The sequence below is a fragment of the Debaryomyces hansenii genome (genome assembly GCF_000006445.2).
Source record: "Debaryomyces hansenii CBS767 chromosome G complete sequence".
NCBI lineage: Eukaryota > Fungi > Ascomycota > Pichiomycetes > Serinales > Debaryomycetaceae > Debaryomyces > Debaryomyces hansenii.
The window spans coordinates 1,035,784-1,052,499 of record NC_006049.2 but is presented as its reverse complement, the minus strand read 5'-3'; the positions used below and the strand labels follow the sequence as shown (position 1 = coordinate 1,052,499).

At 36.9% G+C, this 16,716-nt stretch overlaps 8 protein-coding genes and 1 non-coding gene across 9 annotated transcripts; 2 read left to right on the top strand and 7 right to left on the bottom strand. All coding sequences in view use genetic code 12, as the record gives it.

Annotated features, from left to right (window-relative positions):
• Positions 1–51: 51 nt before the first annotated feature.
• Positions 52–1,458, top strand: DEHA2G12694g (DEHA2G12694p; the record flags this gene model as incomplete). The annotated part of the gene is made up of 1 exon (XM_462087.1): positions 52–1,458. One exon carries the CDS (start codon positions 52–54, stop codon positions 1,456–1,458), a length of 1,407 nt encoding a protein of 468 aa, XP_462087.2.
• Positions 1,459–1,645: 187 nt separating this feature from the next.
• On the bottom strand, positions 1,646–2,002 carry DEHA2G12672g (DEHA2G12672p; the record flags this gene model as incomplete). The annotated part of the gene is made up of 1 exon (XM_462086.1): positions 1,646–2,002. The coding sequence occupies one exon, from the start codon at positions 2,000–2,002 to the stop codon at positions 1,646–1,648; it is 357 nt and encodes a 118-aa protein (XP_462086.2).
• A 1,322-nt stretch (positions 2,003–3,324) lies between these two features.
• DEHA2G12650g (DEHA2G12650p) lies at positions 3,325–4,203 on the top strand (the record flags this gene model as incomplete). Its single annotated transcript, XM_462085.1, has 1 exon — positions 3,325–4,203. One exon carries the CDS (start codon positions 3,325–3,327, stop codon positions 4,201–4,203), a length of 879 nt encoding a protein of 292 aa, XP_462085.1.
• Positions 4,204–4,311: 108 nt separating this feature from the next.
• Positions 4,312–7,146, bottom strand: DEHA2G12628g (DEHA2G12628p; the record flags this gene model as incomplete). Its single annotated transcript, XM_462084.1, has 1 exon — positions 4,312–7,146. The coding sequence occupies one exon, from the start codon at positions 7,144–7,146 to the stop codon at positions 4,312–4,314; it is 2,835 nt and encodes a 944-aa protein (XP_462084.2).
• A 197-nt stretch (positions 7,147–7,343) lies between these two features.
• DEHA2G12606g (DEHA2G12606p) lies at positions 7,344–8,619 on the bottom strand (the record flags this gene model as incomplete). Its single annotated transcript, XM_002770580.1, has 2 exons — positions 7,344–8,490; positions 8,579–8,619. The coding sequence occupies 2 exons, from the start codon at positions 8,617–8,619 to the stop codon at positions 7,344–7,346; spliced, it is 1,188 nt and encodes a 395-aa protein (XP_002770626.1).
• A 603-nt stretch (positions 8,620–9,222) lies between these two features.
• Positions 9,223–9,990, bottom strand: DEHA2G12584g (DEHA2G12584p; the record flags this gene model as incomplete). The annotated part of the gene is made up of 1 exon (XM_462082.1): positions 9,223–9,990. The coding sequence occupies one exon, from the start codon at positions 9,988–9,990 to the stop codon at positions 9,223–9,225; it is 768 nt and encodes a 255-aa protein (XP_462082.1).
• Positions 9,991–10,769: 779 nt separating this feature from the next.
• DEHA2G12562g (DEHA2G12562p) lies at positions 10,770–12,464 on the bottom strand (the record flags this gene model as incomplete). The annotated part of the gene is made up of 1 exon (XM_462081.1): positions 10,770–12,464. One exon carries the CDS (start codon positions 12,462–12,464, stop codon positions 10,770–10,772), a length of 1,695 nt encoding a protein of 564 aa, XP_462081.2.
• Positions 12,465–12,936: 472 nt separating this feature from the next.
• Positions 12,937–13,018, bottom strand: DEHA2G12540r. Its single transcript has one exon. It is a non-coding gene; the product is annotated as a tRNA-Ser (tRNA).
• A 259-nt stretch (positions 13,019–13,277) lies between these two features.
• DEHA2G12518g (DEHA2G12518p) lies at positions 13,278–15,101 on the bottom strand (the record flags this gene model as incomplete). Its single annotated transcript, XM_462080.1, has 1 exon — positions 13,278–15,101. One exon carries the CDS (start codon positions 15,099–15,101, stop codon positions 13,278–13,280), a length of 1,824 nt encoding a protein of 607 aa, XP_462080.1.
• Between the last annotated feature and the right edge of the window lie 1,615 nt (positions 15,102–16,716).

Genomic DNA, 16,716 nt, shown 5'->3' with positions numbered 1-16,716 from the left:
CAGATAGTTGGATAGAAGAAGACAGTCTATAATATTAATAGAAAGAGAATAATGAGTATACGACATCGAGGAGATGTCAGTAATCATGGTGAAGTAGAATCTATTGCTTCAAGTAGTTGGCCAATTTCGCCTGCTAGATCGATAAGAAGACTTACTTCTACATATATTGAGGCTTATCCAGAAACAGAGAGTACACGGTTCATATCGTTTAATTTCCCAAAGAGGGTATTTAGATGGATATACTCGTTTTCATTGGTGCTTTTGGTGTTACTTGCGCTTGGTTTCATCGCAGTTACACCAATCGATGTTATTGTGCAGACATCCGAGTCATCGTATTCTGCAATCAAGATGTTCATTGTGATTATTGTTTGCGTAGTATTCCTAGTGGTGGCATTAATCATATATTTTCTGAGGATTTTCCAGAATAGAATTGCATTGAATGATATACCATCCAAGTCTGTATATATTCCATTTGAAGGTGATATGCCGAAGGCATGCGTCAAGGCGATAGATGCCAAACTAAAAGAGTGTGTGAGTGAAATAAAAGTCAAAGCGGGTCCTTTGTACAATGAAAATATAATTATAAATCATCCAGGGGTGTCTCCCCCAGAGTACGTTCAAAAACGAAATATTAGTGAAACCGGAGAGGGTACTTTGCTACCGCCGAACGCTTGTTATGAAGATGTGATACGAAGTTTAGGTGATAGATTCAAGCTTGATGGGCGGGTTTTAACTCAAGTTGATTTTCCAAACCATCTTTCTTTGAGAGAAATTATACTTTTCTTATCAGAAAAGTACCTAAATGATCCAAGGACTGATAAAAAGCAAGTTCCTGATTTAAAGCTCTTAATTGAATTATATGAAAAATTTAAGTTTGGTCCAGATTTAATCAAAGAGTGTGAGCTTTTAGACTTCATAATTGAATTTGACAAACTTGGACAGTTTTTTCAAAATAATGTGGCGAGCAACATCAGCAAACTACCTAGAAGAACCCCTAGGTCAAGATCTTACTACAGTGATACAGACATGTTGGAGCAGTCACTATTTGGCCCGGAAACGTCTAGTAGATCCGAATTCCATTATTATAATAGCGATAAAGAAGACGGTTACGAAAGAAATGTTCCAGCAGAGTATAAATTTAGTACGCATAGACAACCGAAAGATAGATATTACAACAACTTAGAAAGCTCAGATCAATTGAATCCTCAGAATAAGAACTTGTCCTCAGCATCGTTTGGCTCGTGGTCTTCATCTTCTGTGAAACAACCTAGAAGACGAAAATTCAGTACAAGTACTACTGGCAGCTCAAAGTCAGTCATTAAAAATAAATTGGCCATACCCAGTATTGTGGATAATGGCAACTTCAATGTGATGAAATACAGTGGCGACACTGAATCTAATAATAGGAGGTACAGTGGATATATCAGTGATTCAGAAAATGAATTAAACTACCAATAACAAAATAACGTCTAATCATCAGATATGACGAAATATAGTTATATTACTACATTCCAGAGCTTGTCTTCATAGTAGAGCTTTAGTCTACTATGGTTGTCTGGAATAAATTTGCATTAAAATACAGGAATCTCGAATTTATAGATATACACAGAGTCCGTAAACAATATACTAATAGGTCATTAAATCGTTAATTTTGACGAGGCTTCACAATGCCATCATGTATAAAATAATACACTACTGTAGCATCATCATTCACTAAGCCAATTGTAATTCTCTGAGGTCGTATTCTTGGAACCGAAAGTTGAGATATCTGAACAAACCAATTGTCTATTTCCGTAATTTTCATATCATTTTTCAAGCCCATCAGCTTTGGTACCACCCATTCTGTGCTGTTATCTGCATCACATGCCTCTAGTTTAGCAGGTGGGTTTCCTCTTAGTATGGTCATCTTATTATCATTGTAGTTCAATATTTCGTGACTTTCCACATTGCTCCAAAGATTATGATGGACCAAGTTGGTCTCCACCTGTTCTGCTAATGACATCGATCTCCTTTGTCCTTTGTCTCTGTGCTGCTAGTTGCTATCAATGTCCGTAACAATCCTTACATTGAAGATCATCACGATGATTTTCACGCAAATCACGTGCAAAATCCGGAACCTCTCTCTCTACTATCGAAGGTGCTATTTCCATCGAAACCAACCCCTTCAAATGATCTTCAGCAAAGAGGCAGGGATGAGGCACCCCATACGAGCCTCCTACATATATAGAACCAGTAGCAGTGTAATTCGGAGGAAAAAAAAAAGAAACAGCATCTCCTAGTTCTAGAACTGAGCCCCGCAGGATTCTAAAGTCCTGGAGAATGGCAAATTACTGGACGAAGAGCTCCTTACCTAACTGACACGTCTCAATTATCTGTATACGGTGGTGAATAGTGTTTGTTGATATTTCTGCTTTAACGTGAAATATTTTTGTTTAGGCAGATCTAGACCTTTTCTTTTTTTTCGCTTGAGTGCAACCGTCAAATCTATCGATGGGTTCATAATACTCGTTTTTTTTATTGCTTTCTCTGGTTTAAAACCATCCATTAGGGGAAATGTTCGTAGCAAAGTCCATGTGAAAGAGGTCAACGGTTTTTCCAATTTCTTTTTTCACTAGGCTGAGTTGGATAATATGTGCACCATTATGTAGTATTTTTCGGTAAAATTGACTAATTCTTAGTTTGGTAGCTCGGTTCTGCTCAGTAGCATGTAACCAGCTATCCTCTGTAGTTTATGGTTTATAGGATCGACCTTAAATAGGACCAAAAAAGAGATAGACTTACTAAGATAGAGTTTCTACTATTAGATATAGCCGAGGATGTCAATCAGTAAGTTGGTGCGCTTCTAGAAGATCAGATCTATTGTAATGCATAATGGCTACAATAGGAAGCAGCTAAAGGAAACGAGCCCGAATCTAAACTGCCAACGGCGGCCGTAAAAATTCGGAACATTTCGTTTATGCAAATAATTCTGTCCTAATCTGGTAATATTATGTGATCGACGAATGTCAATAGAAGATAATCTGTCAATGCAGAAAAAAGTTTTCAGATTTGCAACTCTTCTGGACTAAATCTAGAATTAAAATTTGCCACTATGATAGTGAAATGGCTGTCAATGACAGCGTAGGCTTTTCGATTTGTAGGAAAAATGGAACAAATCAAAAAAGTATATAAACCGGACCAATTCTACGATAAGATGCAAATAACTTTTTGAAACCATTAAGTAATCACTACATTCATTAATACAACAAGATAGCTTTTACAAGCCCTTACACTCATTCGTATTTTGATTCCTATTTGCTTCATTCATTACATATATAAAAAAAAATGTTGTTTTCCAATTTCGCAGTCTATTTAAGCATCGCTTTAATTCCAACTATTTCTGCTGCCCCTTTAAACAAGAGAGGTGGTAACACTTGTGACTTCCCATCGAATAAGGGTTTAGTCTCTGTTACCTCAAAATCATCCAATGGAGGATGGGCAATGAGTCCTGATCAACAATGTACTGAAGGTAACTATTGTCCATATGCTTGCCCACCTGGTAAGTTGATGGCTCAATGGGACAGTTCTGCTACTTCATACTCATACCCAGAATCTCAAAACGGTGGTTTAAAATGTAACCAAGATGGTACTGTTTCTAAGCCATTTTCTAACAAAGATTACTGTGTTGACGGTAAAGGTACCGTTGAAGTTAACAACAAAGCTTCTGATAATGTTGCTTTCTGTCAAACCGTCTTACCAGGTAACGAAGCTATGTTGATTCCAACTAACGTGGATGGAAGTGGAACTCAAACTCTCGCTGTTCCAGGCTCCGACTACTGGGATGGTACTGCTGCTCATTATTACATCAACCCACCAGGTGTTTCCACCGATGATGGTTGTGTCTGGGGTACTAAAGATAAGTCTCAAGGTAACTGGGCCCCATATGTTGCCGGTGCCAACATGGATGACTCCGGTAAGACATATGTCAAGATCGGCTGGAACCCTAAGTACATTGATGATTTCAGCAACAAAAAGCCAAACTTCGGTATCAGAGTCACCTGTGATGATGGTGACTGTGATGGTTTAGATTGTGAAATTGATCCATCAAAGACAGGTTACAACGGTGTTTCAGGTTCATCTAGCGGTAAGCAAGAAGGTGCTTCTTACTGTATCGTTACTGCTAAGAACAAGTCCAAGGCTCAAATTGAAGTCTTCTCTACTTAGGTTTTTTAAGATAAATTGTATATTAGATTGGTTTATATATAGAAGGATAAATATAATTATATGGTGATAATAATGATTGTAGACCCAAGTAAATAATTACAGAATAATTTAAATGGTATCACCAAAATTAAATTGTTCGTTTGAATTCAATTGTTGTTCAATCATTTCAGTCCATGGACCGACGAAATCCAACCCAACATTTTTGTTATTAATGAACCAGTCCATGACTTCACTATCTCCCATCAAGCCCTGTAATGGGGTATTATTATCTTCATTCGGCGTCATATTTGCACTTTGTGATTCATCTGGTTTTCTAGTTGGCTTATTAAAGTACAAGGAGTTATCATAATACGGAAGCTGTTCATTTTGCATACTTTCATAATCTTCATTACTAGTCGCATGTAAAGGACGATTGGCAATGCCGTTAGGTGTATCAATTTCTTCGTTACGGGCACTTTTTGATGCCTTATGTTTTTTAAGTTTAGTATGAATTTCATCATCGTTATCATTATTAGACTTCGAGTTAACTTTCATCTCTGAGCATAAATACATTAACACATTGGAGTATCTTGTACATAAATGCAATTCGTCAGGTGAACAGTCTCTTAATGTGATTGCTGCCCGTTGAATACTATCAGTGATTTCTTCAATTGAAATTAATGATAATGATAATATAGTAGAGTCAAAATCATTGAAAGAATTAATACTTGCATCGCTATCTGCGGTCTTTTTATGTGCGGTGATAGTTAAATAGCACTTAACTATGAATGCGACAGCCCGGACAATTCTTGTAACCCATCTAACTGGCATAAACCTTAACATTTTTAATTTGTGTATTCTATGGGCGACTGACAACATTTCATTTGCTGAATTGAAGGCCTGTTCAATGTATTTAGCGGATCTAGAAATTTCGTCTAGTTTTAGGTTGAATTTACCAGATTTTCGTTTGTTTTTCTTATCGGAATCATACATATTCTTTGGTGATGGGCTTAAGGCTAAAGAAAATACGTATAATTTTGCATAATGAAACTCAAATATGAATGATTCCTTATCAATAACATCGGCTAATTCTTTTGCAAGCTTTGATTCCGGATTAGTAAGATGCTGCTGCAAATTGGAAACATTATTTAGTATTTTTTGGTTCGATGGGACTAATAGATGCTTATATTTCTTAGACCAATTGTTTAATAATGGACTTATGATACTAAGAATCGACAAGTTTTGTCGCTGAGTTAAACTACCTAGTTGTGCCTTATGTCCGTAAAGTGATTCATGACCTAATGACATAATCTGTAATAATTCAATTTTAGCTCTTTGATTAAGAGTGAATTTAAGAACATTTTCTTTGATTATTTTTTGTAATTCTTCTTCATTCATATTCAAAAATTTATATTCATTCTCCTCTTCATCCTGTTCTTGCTCTTCAGTAATCTCATCATCATCAATATCGATTTCTGACAATGAATGACCTAACATAGATCGTCTACTAATATTCATTACACTATTAATCTCAGCTATGTGTGTTGCTAAGAATGTCCGTGTACTTATCTCCATAAATCCCATATCCTGTGCTAATCTAACTGCCGAACCAATTAACATCCATGCCATTCTATAGCTTCGTCTCATTGCACCTAATCCGGCTAGATTAGGTTCATCATGACCGGACGCAAGACTAGCTCCAAACTCATTGGAAGCACCTGCAGAGCTATTCTCACTTATATCTTCTGCTTTATTAGCATAGTCGGACCACCTCCAATGAATAGCTCTTGGGTTCCATTCAGTAAATAATAAAAACGCAAAGACGGTACCAATCGACCGTGTACTAGCCTCTGCCCACACAGTTTGCGAAATTAACCTTTGTACGTATAACCATAACCTGTCATGTACTTCAATATTTCGAGCAACACCACTCGTATTCGGATGTGTATCTAAAGTATAATGACGGGACGCTATAGTTAAAATTGCACATAACAAAATAGGATACCCCGATAGCGTAGTAGGGGAATGTAAAAATTTGGGTATATAAGGAAAATACGGATGCATTGTAGTGAAGAACAAATGAATCAATGTTTCAGCCTCATCTTCAGACAAAATACCATTCGGTCCACCAATATATTCAATATTCCCTAGTTTATTCGATCCTTTGGGGCGTACCATGTATCCACTCTCAGCCGGCATAGATAACGTCTTACCAATATCTAACGGCTTGGTATATGAGGTAATAGTCGGAGACGCATATTTAGTGCTATCGATGCTATGGTTACTGGAGTTATTTGGAGCCGCTAATTCAAAATTATTGTCATTTGTATTCTTCGAACTGTCAGAATTTACCACGGAATTGTCATTACTAATTCTCGCTTCAATTTGCTCATGTTTTGCTCTGGCATCAATATTATCTCTCTCGTCAGCTTTGGCAATAGTACCAGCTGCTTTAGCAAGGAATACCAATGCTCCTTCCATAGTTGAAAAGTGGCTGTTCGATTCGCTTCCGCTGTTATTACTGCTCTGTTGCCCATTATGTACTGGTTTTTGTTCTTCCGAAGAACCTGTCTTTTTATCATCATTTAGAATACTCGTAACGGAAGGTAAACTTATGTGTGGAACCGATGGACTAGCATCATTAGAATGTGTATATTGCGTAGGATATTCATTATGTCCTTCAGACCTCCTTTTCCTCCCATTCATTACATTTGTAGCTCCACCTCTCCGTGATTCAACAAAAACACAGTCTTTACGCTCCCTTAAGCATCTCGCACACTTTCCATCCCGTGGATTGTCAACTGAGCCTAAATCACATTTAACTTTCCGTACTCTGCAATTCAAACATGCCCTATAATTTCTCTTATATTTTTTCGATGATGGCGATTCAGACCTTGAATATTTCCTATAGTCTTCAGGCAGCATCTGATTAACTTCAGACGGCGACTGATGTTGTGAATCCATTAGTATGTGATAAATGTATTATGATTAATGAAGAACTTGTAGTGATTCCCATATATGAATTTATTTTTATCCGCCTAAACCCGCACTTTCTTACCCGATGCGAAATCTAAAGCAGGAAGGATAGAACTACAATAAACACGTAGATCGTAAAAGATATTTAAATAAGGTAATATTTATTCACTATAAAACAAAATAAATTAGCGTTTATTTAATTGCAATTTTTTAACTTGATCTTCTAAAGTCTTCAAATTAGATTGCATCTCTTCAAGATCTTGGTTCAATCTATTTCTTTCATTAACAATATTTGTCTCCCATTGTCTGAATCTTTGTTCTTCAGCCTTGACTTGCTCAGTGAAAAATTTCTTTAAAGCATCTTCTTCATCCTTAAATTTAGGGTTGTATAATCTTCTTGGTTTCTTGTAATTAGCAGGCTTCTTAACAATTTCACCATTTTCATCGGTTTCAGTAATTTCTCTACCATTTGCACTTTCTTCTTCATCGCCTAATTTCAAGGATCTGAAAGTTTCAAAATGCATTTCATTGGTCGATAAGATAAGATCCAACATATTAGTTCTTAATAATAAGCTTCTTAATTTTTTGAAGTCACAATGGTTTTCATTTTCCACTTCAACAAGACCCCAAGGGTATTTTCTTCCTTTAACAAAGTTACCAGGGCTAGCCTCGAACTCATCTTCAGATCCAATGACGGCAAAAGGCATACTTTCAATCAACTGTTTAGAGTGTTCGGCACTAGCAGGGTCATCCAATTCCAAAGGAGGAGTATAAATATTAATATCTTGTGCTTCGATGATATCCCTTATTCTGCTCTTGAACGCATCTAATTCCTTAGGCGATAAGGTGTCTGACTTAGCAATAACTGGAATTAAATTAACTCTGCTCGACAATCTCTTCATAATTTCGATATCAAGCGGTTTCAACGTATGACCCGTTGGTCTAATGAAATATAAACACGCGTGCACCCTGAGATCCTTCTTGCTAGTTCTATATGGTTGTTGTTCTTGCTTCATGTAAGCCTCATGTTGATCGTCAATAAAGTCAATAATTGGAGTCCATGAATCATGATTATTCACGTTATTACCAAACCCCGGAGTGTCAATGATGTTCAATCTAATCTTGAAGTTCTTTTCTTCCAAAATGGCTCTAACTATGTCGATGTCCACTGTTTGGTGAGAACTGGTGAATTTAGAATGTCTCTCGGTTGGCTCTTGATACTTTTTCAACGCTGATTGAAACAACGTGTTAATGAATGTAGTTTTACCTAACCCACCTTCACCTGCAACCATCAATGTGAAGTTGGCGCCTTCTTTAAAAACAAGTTTATACCTAGAATGTTAGTACACGTAATCCTTAATAATAGCCATATACACCAAAATTTATTGATTGGTTTGGCTTCATCATTTATTGAACATACCTTTGATTAGGCAAATTTGCAATCCCAACAGCTTCCGGCATTATTAATCTAATTTAATAATAAATCAACTATTATTGTTTTCTGCTTATACCTATTTATTGACACTATTTGTTTTCGAAATCTCGTCAATGATTTTGAGACCCGACGAAAAATGGCAGCAATTCAGAAAACGCGTTTACTATTAACACTGGTTGTATGAGAAGGCAATGTTGTCAGAATCAAGTGGAAGAGAGTAATTAGTAGGTCATGATAGAGATAATGTAGCTATCGATCATCCATGAGGTTTGAAGGGAATCTTCTCTATTAATATAGGCCATTTACAAACTATTTTGTAGAGTAAAAAGACAATTTATTTTGATTCAGTAACATTTGTATATAGATATATAGATATATATATTATTATAAACATATATATTGTTATAATAACTCATCAGACTTGCAATAAGAATCAGTCAAACCCTTCAAAGCTAATGGACATAAAAACAATAATACAGTCACAAGTCAACCGATAACAAAAAATTTCAATAACTAGATTATTGCGAGCTAATGGAAGTTAAAATAAACAGAAACAAATAATTCAAACAATAAATTATACTACTAATAATAATGGTAATAACAATACTTTATATTATAACATGGTTCATTTATTCTTCATCGGCTTTTGGTTCTGAAGGTTGTTGTTCTTCAGTTGGCGCTGGGGCTTCGGACAAGTCAGTCCATAAAGTTAAGTTATCCCTCAATAATTGCATAATCAACGTAGAATCTTTGTAAGAGTCTTCAGACAAAGTTTCCAAGTCAGCAACAGCATCATCGAAGGCTTGTTTGGCTAAATGGCAGGCTCTGTCTGGAGAATTTAAAATTTCGTAGTAGAAAACAGAAAAGTTCAAAGCTAACCCTAATCTAATTGGATGAGTAGGTGGCAATTCGGTCACAGCAACATCTGATGCGGACTTGTAAGCTTCTAACGACAAGTCGGCGGCATCTTTACGTTTTTCAGAAATGGCGAATTCGGCCAAGTAACGGTGGTAGTCACCCTTCATTTTATAGTAGAAAACCTTGGATTCACCAGTTTGAGCAGATGAAATCAAGTGGTCGGTTAAAACCGACAAGATGTCTTCACAGATCTTGGATAATTCAGCCTCAATCTTAGAACGGTAGTCGCGAATTAACGAAACTTGGCTTTCATTGCCCTTAGCTTCTTCCTTTTGCTCGATCGACGACACAATTCTCCATGATGCACGGCGTGCACCAATAACATTCTTGTAAGCAACCGATAACAAGTTACGTTCTTCAACGGACAATTCTTGCCCAGACGAAGCAACGGTCTTCATGTTTTCGACCATTTCTTCATAACGTTCAGCTTGTTCGGCTAATTTGGCAAGATAAACAGAATCTTCTCTTAAGGTAGGCATGGTCTATATATAGTTAGTATTTGGTCTCTATAGCATACATTTTTGCAAAATCAATTTCTTCTGGTTTGTTTTGAATCCGTGGTGAGCGCTAAGCAATTTAAGTCAACTTCGCAACGCCCGTCTGATATCACTTTTTCCCCATCTCCCCAACTAACCAATCAATCAATCAATCAATTAACCGGTTCATCGTCTCTATATTCTATCCTCCATATCCGTGTCTACTCCTACTGAAACTTTGGTTTCTCTTAAAAAAATTCCTCCCCCCGCCTCCCACTATTATAAGGGGCTAAATCAACACGAAATCAACATCCAATTTCTTCGTCCTAATCCGCTTCAATTCATCTTTCCACGTCTTCAAAAAACCAACTACGCTTCGTGCTTCAATTATTACATACATTAATTAGATTTTTAAAATATAAGTAACAAAAATAAAAGATATAATTGACAGGTATGTTATTTATTTCAGAAACACTTCCTGAGAGTGGTCAGAAGTTTTGGACGTCCAAAAAACCCGGCGTGCGTGACACAAAAGTAAATATGACACAAAAGCCAGGGGACGAGCGACCCATTTCGTCATAGTGATTAGCTAATACTTGCTATACGAGGGATTAAGCCTCGGAAGTGGGGATATTCGTTACGAAAACTTCACGTGTGTATTGTGTTAGTGTGTATTCCGGGCCACCGGGAGTTGATAGAAATGGTAACGGTATGCTGATAACTAGCTATACAAGATGCAAAAAAAAAGGGAGCTCGGGGAAGAAGCAGGGTTTGTAGAGAGATTAGTCCATTTGCATCGATTCCGGGGCATCGGCAGTGAGCTTCATTGGCTGACATTCCTTGACCTTGATTCCGAAACGCTTGTCCTTGGTCAATTGGAGCAAATGGTCGACGGATTCCTTGCATTGTGGATTCAACAGGTAGTCGGAGTGAACCCAAGACGGAGCGGAGTTGTTACCACCAGTTAATCTGATGACTTCGTTGGCGTTGTTGAAGGAGTTTAATATGACAGTGGTCAGTTCTCTGGCGTTGGCGATGGAGGAGGAGTTTTTCAACAAAGCCTTCAACTTCAACGACGAAATACCGAGATGTGGCAAAGGAATCTCCATACCAGGTAAGGCAGGCTTGTTGGAGTCGATACCGTGCTTCCCGGTTGGGTTGGAGGTTTTTAAGATGGTTTCGAACGGAATGAACTTGGTGACCTGGATTGGTTTGGCGTTGATCAAGTGTCTGTTGGCGAGTTCAGACAAACCTAATTTGTTTGCGATCAATTCCTTCTTGAGAGTGGCGAGATCCTGCGAGTTGGTAGCAGGGAAGCTGGGGGACGTGTGACTCAACTTGAATGGGAACACGGTGAATTCTTTGTCGATTTTTCCCAAAAGCGACCTCGAGTTTTTCAATCTCAATTGGTAGTTAACGGCGTAATCTCTGATGTAGATAGTGGACTTAGTTTTGAATTCATTGGTCTTGTTGTTGAGACCGGTGAATTCGTCGATTTCTTCCAAGGTCACTAATCCGAGTTCCTTGAAATCGCTGGTGGAACACATCTTGATATCGACATTGTAGACCTCATCCGCAGCGACCACAAACTCGTCGGTTGGGATGGCCGATGAGTTATTAGTGAATTCGCTTCCTTGCTTGTTGTGTAAAACCAATTGCTGGTCGTCGTTTTTGTTGTACTTGTTTAATAACAATTCTTCTTGGTCAGATTCACTCCAGACTACCCCTTTGAAGTCCTTTTCGGCAACTACACCTTCAGCTTGACCAGCTAAAAATCTTCTGATTCTTCTGACCTTTGATCCTGGAACAACGGTACAGTTGAATGATTCAGCAATGGAGTTTACTATGTTTCTGATTTGCTTACCAGTAACCAACTTAGTGTTATTAGGGTCTAATTGGGTAGGTAATTTTTCTGGAGTCAATGCCATACCTAATAATGCAACTACGGTTTCAGTGGCAATATGGGCAGCACAGATAGAATCGGCCTTAGAACCTAATAATGGTCCTGGTGGCTTCAATTCGTTGTCAATAGTAACACCTGTTGGATAGATAACTACTGTATGGGATACATTTGCGGCATATCCATCAATATGGACACCCAATGTAATGGTAACTATATCACCAGCATTGAAAGTAAATTTTGAAGCATCATCGATTTCTGGTGCAAAGTTTCCAACGATTTCATTCAATTCAATGGAAACTGGATTTGAAATACCCTTTTCTCTAATATCATTATTATACACTTTGGCCAATAATCTGGTCACCATAGAATCTCCCATCACACATAATTCCTGACATGTGTACGGAGTTTCAGTTTTACCTAAATGGTATGAATCGTTAATTAACGATATAACGTATTTTAAACCAGTTTGGGCGATTTGACCGGCCACTCTATATTTATCTAAAATTGATTCATTTAACTGATTTCTTTCCTTTAACAAGATATCAGCATCATCTTGATGAACTGCAAGTTGCATCTTTTATACTGAGAATAATAAACTTTATATATAATTAGAAAACTAAAGTGAATTGTATTTGAATAAATCAAATATATGATAAATTTTTTTTTTCAGATGCGATGGAGATGGGTTGAGAGAAAATTTCCAAAAAATACTGTGCGGTTCAATATCAGATTGTTGCAAATTGATTTGCCATATGATAAGCAGAATAAACCTCTTACTATACTTGCGAGCTCTTAGTATATGGGCAAATGAACAGTTAAATAAAGACTCTGGCTTCTCAAGAGAGAGTAAAATCTAATAGGGTATTACCTACACATATATTGTGTAGTTTCTCTGAACCACATGATTGTAGCAAATTGTTGCTTGCTAATTTAAATTGGTAGCTTTACAATTTAAGGAAACATCGAGTATACACTATCCATGAGTTATTATAGCAAAATGGTATTAGGAATTGGGATATGGAACCAGAAATAAAAAAAAATAATGACGACAGCTGCAGGATTCGAACCTGCGCGGGCAAAGCCCAAAAGATTTCTAATCTTTCTCCTTAACCACTCGGACAAGCTGCCATTTTCTTTAAAGTTTTACATCGGTATTCAACTGATACTGCAATGCTTTAACATAAACTATTGAATTTTGGTATTCGTTTTTTACAATTATATTACAAGAATAGTTACTAATGAGTTTTATTAATAAATTAATTAGCATAGCCTGAAAGAGTATATAAAGGTATATGTTAGAAGTCATCTATTAATTCCAAACTTCTATTAAACCATGCATAAATATTAATAATGCAATAAGACTAATGTACAAATGTTAGGATGGAACTTATAACTCGGAGTTATCTATGAAGAAGTAGGTACCGGCAGATTTTTGTTCTTTATCCATTTGGGAATCCAATTTATTAATTCTTGGTCTGTAAGAATTAGGATCTCTTCTAAATGTAACATTCAAGTTCTTCAAGAATCTATTACAACCAGTTAATAATGATTCAGGAGCCTTAGCCAAAGCGTCCTTAGAAGGTTTACCTTCGAACACAATAACTCTGTCAGCCAAATAGGTAGCCATGATGAAATCGTGCTCAACAACGAATGCAGTCTTTTTGGAATGAAGAATAAATCTTCTGATAACCTTAGAACAAATAATACGTTGTTCAGAATCTAAGTAAGCAGAAGGTTCATCAATTAAATAGATATCCGCAGGCATACCTAAAGATAACACAATAGCGACTCTTTGCAATTCACCACCAGATAAAGTTTGGACTTCTTGATCAATAATGTCGTCGATCTTTAATGGCTTAACAACATCGGTTTGGAATTGTGGGTGTAAAAATGATGCTCTGATCTTCTTGAAGAATAACTGTCTGACAGTACCTGGGAATTTTGGAGCAATCTTTTGTGGTTTCATAGACACATTTAACTTAGGAATTTGTAAGCCATTGTCTGGTTTAATAGCACCGGCCAATAACTTACAGAAAGTTGTCTTACCAGTACCATTTTCACCCATCATGACCAAAATCTCAGAATTAGTGAAATCACCACTTTCAACCTTCATGTGGAAATCACCTTGAGTCTTCTCCATAGTTGGGTATGATAATGCATTTGATTTATCTAATTCCAACCCTTCAGCAGCGTCAGCCAATTTGAATTGCAAGGATTCAGTTCTGAATCTCATGTTTTCAGTTGGAATATGACCATCAAGGAAAATATTAATACCTTCCCTAACAGATGATGGCAACGTAACAACACCATATACTGATGGAACCCCGTAAATGATACAAACGAAATCAGATAAATAATCTAAAACAGACAAATCGTGCTCAACACAGATAACATAACAGGTTGGGTGCAACAAAGATCTGATGATTTCAGCAGCTCTCAATCTTTGCTTCACATCCAAATACGAGGATGGTTCATCGAACATGTAGACGTTGGCTTCTTGAACACAGGTCATACCAAGGGCAAATCTCTGCAATTCACCACCAGATAAGTTGGCCACATCTCTATCCAAAACACCTCTCAATTCTAAAATGTTAAGAATATAGTCCCATTGGTCCTTTCTTTCCAACTTGGCCTGTAAAATCCCTTCAACATGCTTGACCTTAGATTTAACTAAAGCTCTTGGAATATTATCCACATATTGAGGCTTAATGATAGCCTTAATATCATCTTCTAACACCTTGGTGAAATAATTTTGCAATTCAGACCCTCTGAAATGCTTTAAAATAACTTCCCAGTCAGGTGGATCGTCGTATCTACCCAAATTTGGCTTCTGCTTACCTGCTAAAATCTTTAAAGCAGTAGACTTACCAATACCGTTGGTACCAACCAACCCAAGAACTTGACCTGGTCTTGGTGTAGGTAATCTGTGCAACTTGAACGAATTGGCCGAATATCTGTGGGTAGTTTCTGACTCTAAATTGGTAGGTAAATTGATAATATTAATAGCATCGAATGGACATTTTTTAACACAAATACCACAACCGATACATAAAGTTTCCGATATAAACGCAATCTTCGAAGTTGGCGTAACTTCAATACATAATTTTCCTGTCTTCACAACTGGACATGCTTTACGACATTCCTGTTTACATTTTTTAGGTTTACACCTATCCGTGGAAACAATCGCAATTCTAGTATTCTTATCACTCATCTTAAATCCTTGTTTCTGTAATATATAGATGTTTATTAAGTCTTGATATTTAGTTTTTCAAAATTTTTTCAATGAGAGTAAATTGAAAAAAAAAAAAAGACAAATATGCCACAAAACCATGATTTTAGTTAGTGACATAATATACGTGCAGTTAAGCGTTTTTTAGTGCAAATACTCAATGTAATGCGGGTAAATTACAGTACATGACTAAACTCGCGCTTTCTATTGGTTGAATCGACTAATGACTGGAATACGAACAAGATGACACCAAAAAGTGGGTTCTATTAGAACATACATTCCTTATATATACGAACAGCATATGCGTCTGACACAATTGCCATAGACTGAGTATCTGGAACTGGCTAAAATTAAATTACATATCCGGGTAACAGTCAAATAAGGATCTCGTGTAATAACCAAAAGAGGTACGAGATCTCGATCAATCGGACTCGCCCTTGTTGAAGAAATATTTCTTCTCTAATAGAATCATATTTCTAAGTAAACCATTGCAAAAAAAATCGGTTTATATCGAAGCAAGACACTGAATATCGATAGAAAAGCTACTAGAACGAGATGAGATGATTTAGTTCGGTAAAGTTTTGGTCGGAGCAGGATTGGAGACTTCTTCATCATCTGAAGAAAAATAGCCGCTGACCCAAGGTGGTCGTGACATATTTAATGGAGGAGTCTGGGGTTATTTTTCGTAATTATGCAATCAAAATATTGTTTTTGAAGCTTTAAACCTTGGTATACCACAGTATGGCAAGTCTAAAAGGGCCTGAAGCTATCTTGTTGGAAGGGGCCACATTGCAGGGTATCGGGTGAAGGATTATGGCGGAATATGTACGATAGAGTTGGGCAGTTACGCCGTAGACGATAACAAGACGGCAACTCGTGTGACCGACTGTCCGAAGACCATCCGCGAGCCAGACTGGGGACCGAATAGAAGCTGGAGATAGTACCTGGCAAGTGTCTTGAACTTGTATTAGATAATGCAAGTAACCATTGGCTGCAAATTACGAGATACGAACGGATAACCAGACGGTTTTCGATACAAGTAAGTTTCGAAGTGGTTAGTAGGCACACGAAAAGGAAACTGAAGATAACCGGATGGGCTGTTTATTTTAGGGATATCATTGATAATGTGTCCAGATGTATAGAACAATTTAAAGAGACTGAATAGACAATTATATATTGGTCAGAATGACATATGGTAGACGACGTGTAAGAAAGTATAATTTTAAGCCCGACGAAAAGTGTACTAAATATTGAGTCTACGGTTGAAATTAATTTTTTAGTCGTCGTCGTCGGCGGTTCTCCCGCAAAATTGAATATATATTATCTTTTTTCTTCGTTATAGGCTGCACATTTTTTACAGTATATAGAAGATAGTTGTTGTATATTGGGTAGATTTGAGTCGATCCAGAAACAACAAGTTTAACAGTTTAGTGAAAATTATTGACGCTAAGAGTGGTACTAATTTGCAGAAAGAGCAGAATTGGAGGGTACTTGATTTCACACAAAATTTGGTGATAACGACAGACTACTAAGAAATACAATCTTTATAAAGAGTAGCCTGAATTAAGATCAGATCAATCGAATATCATATTGCATA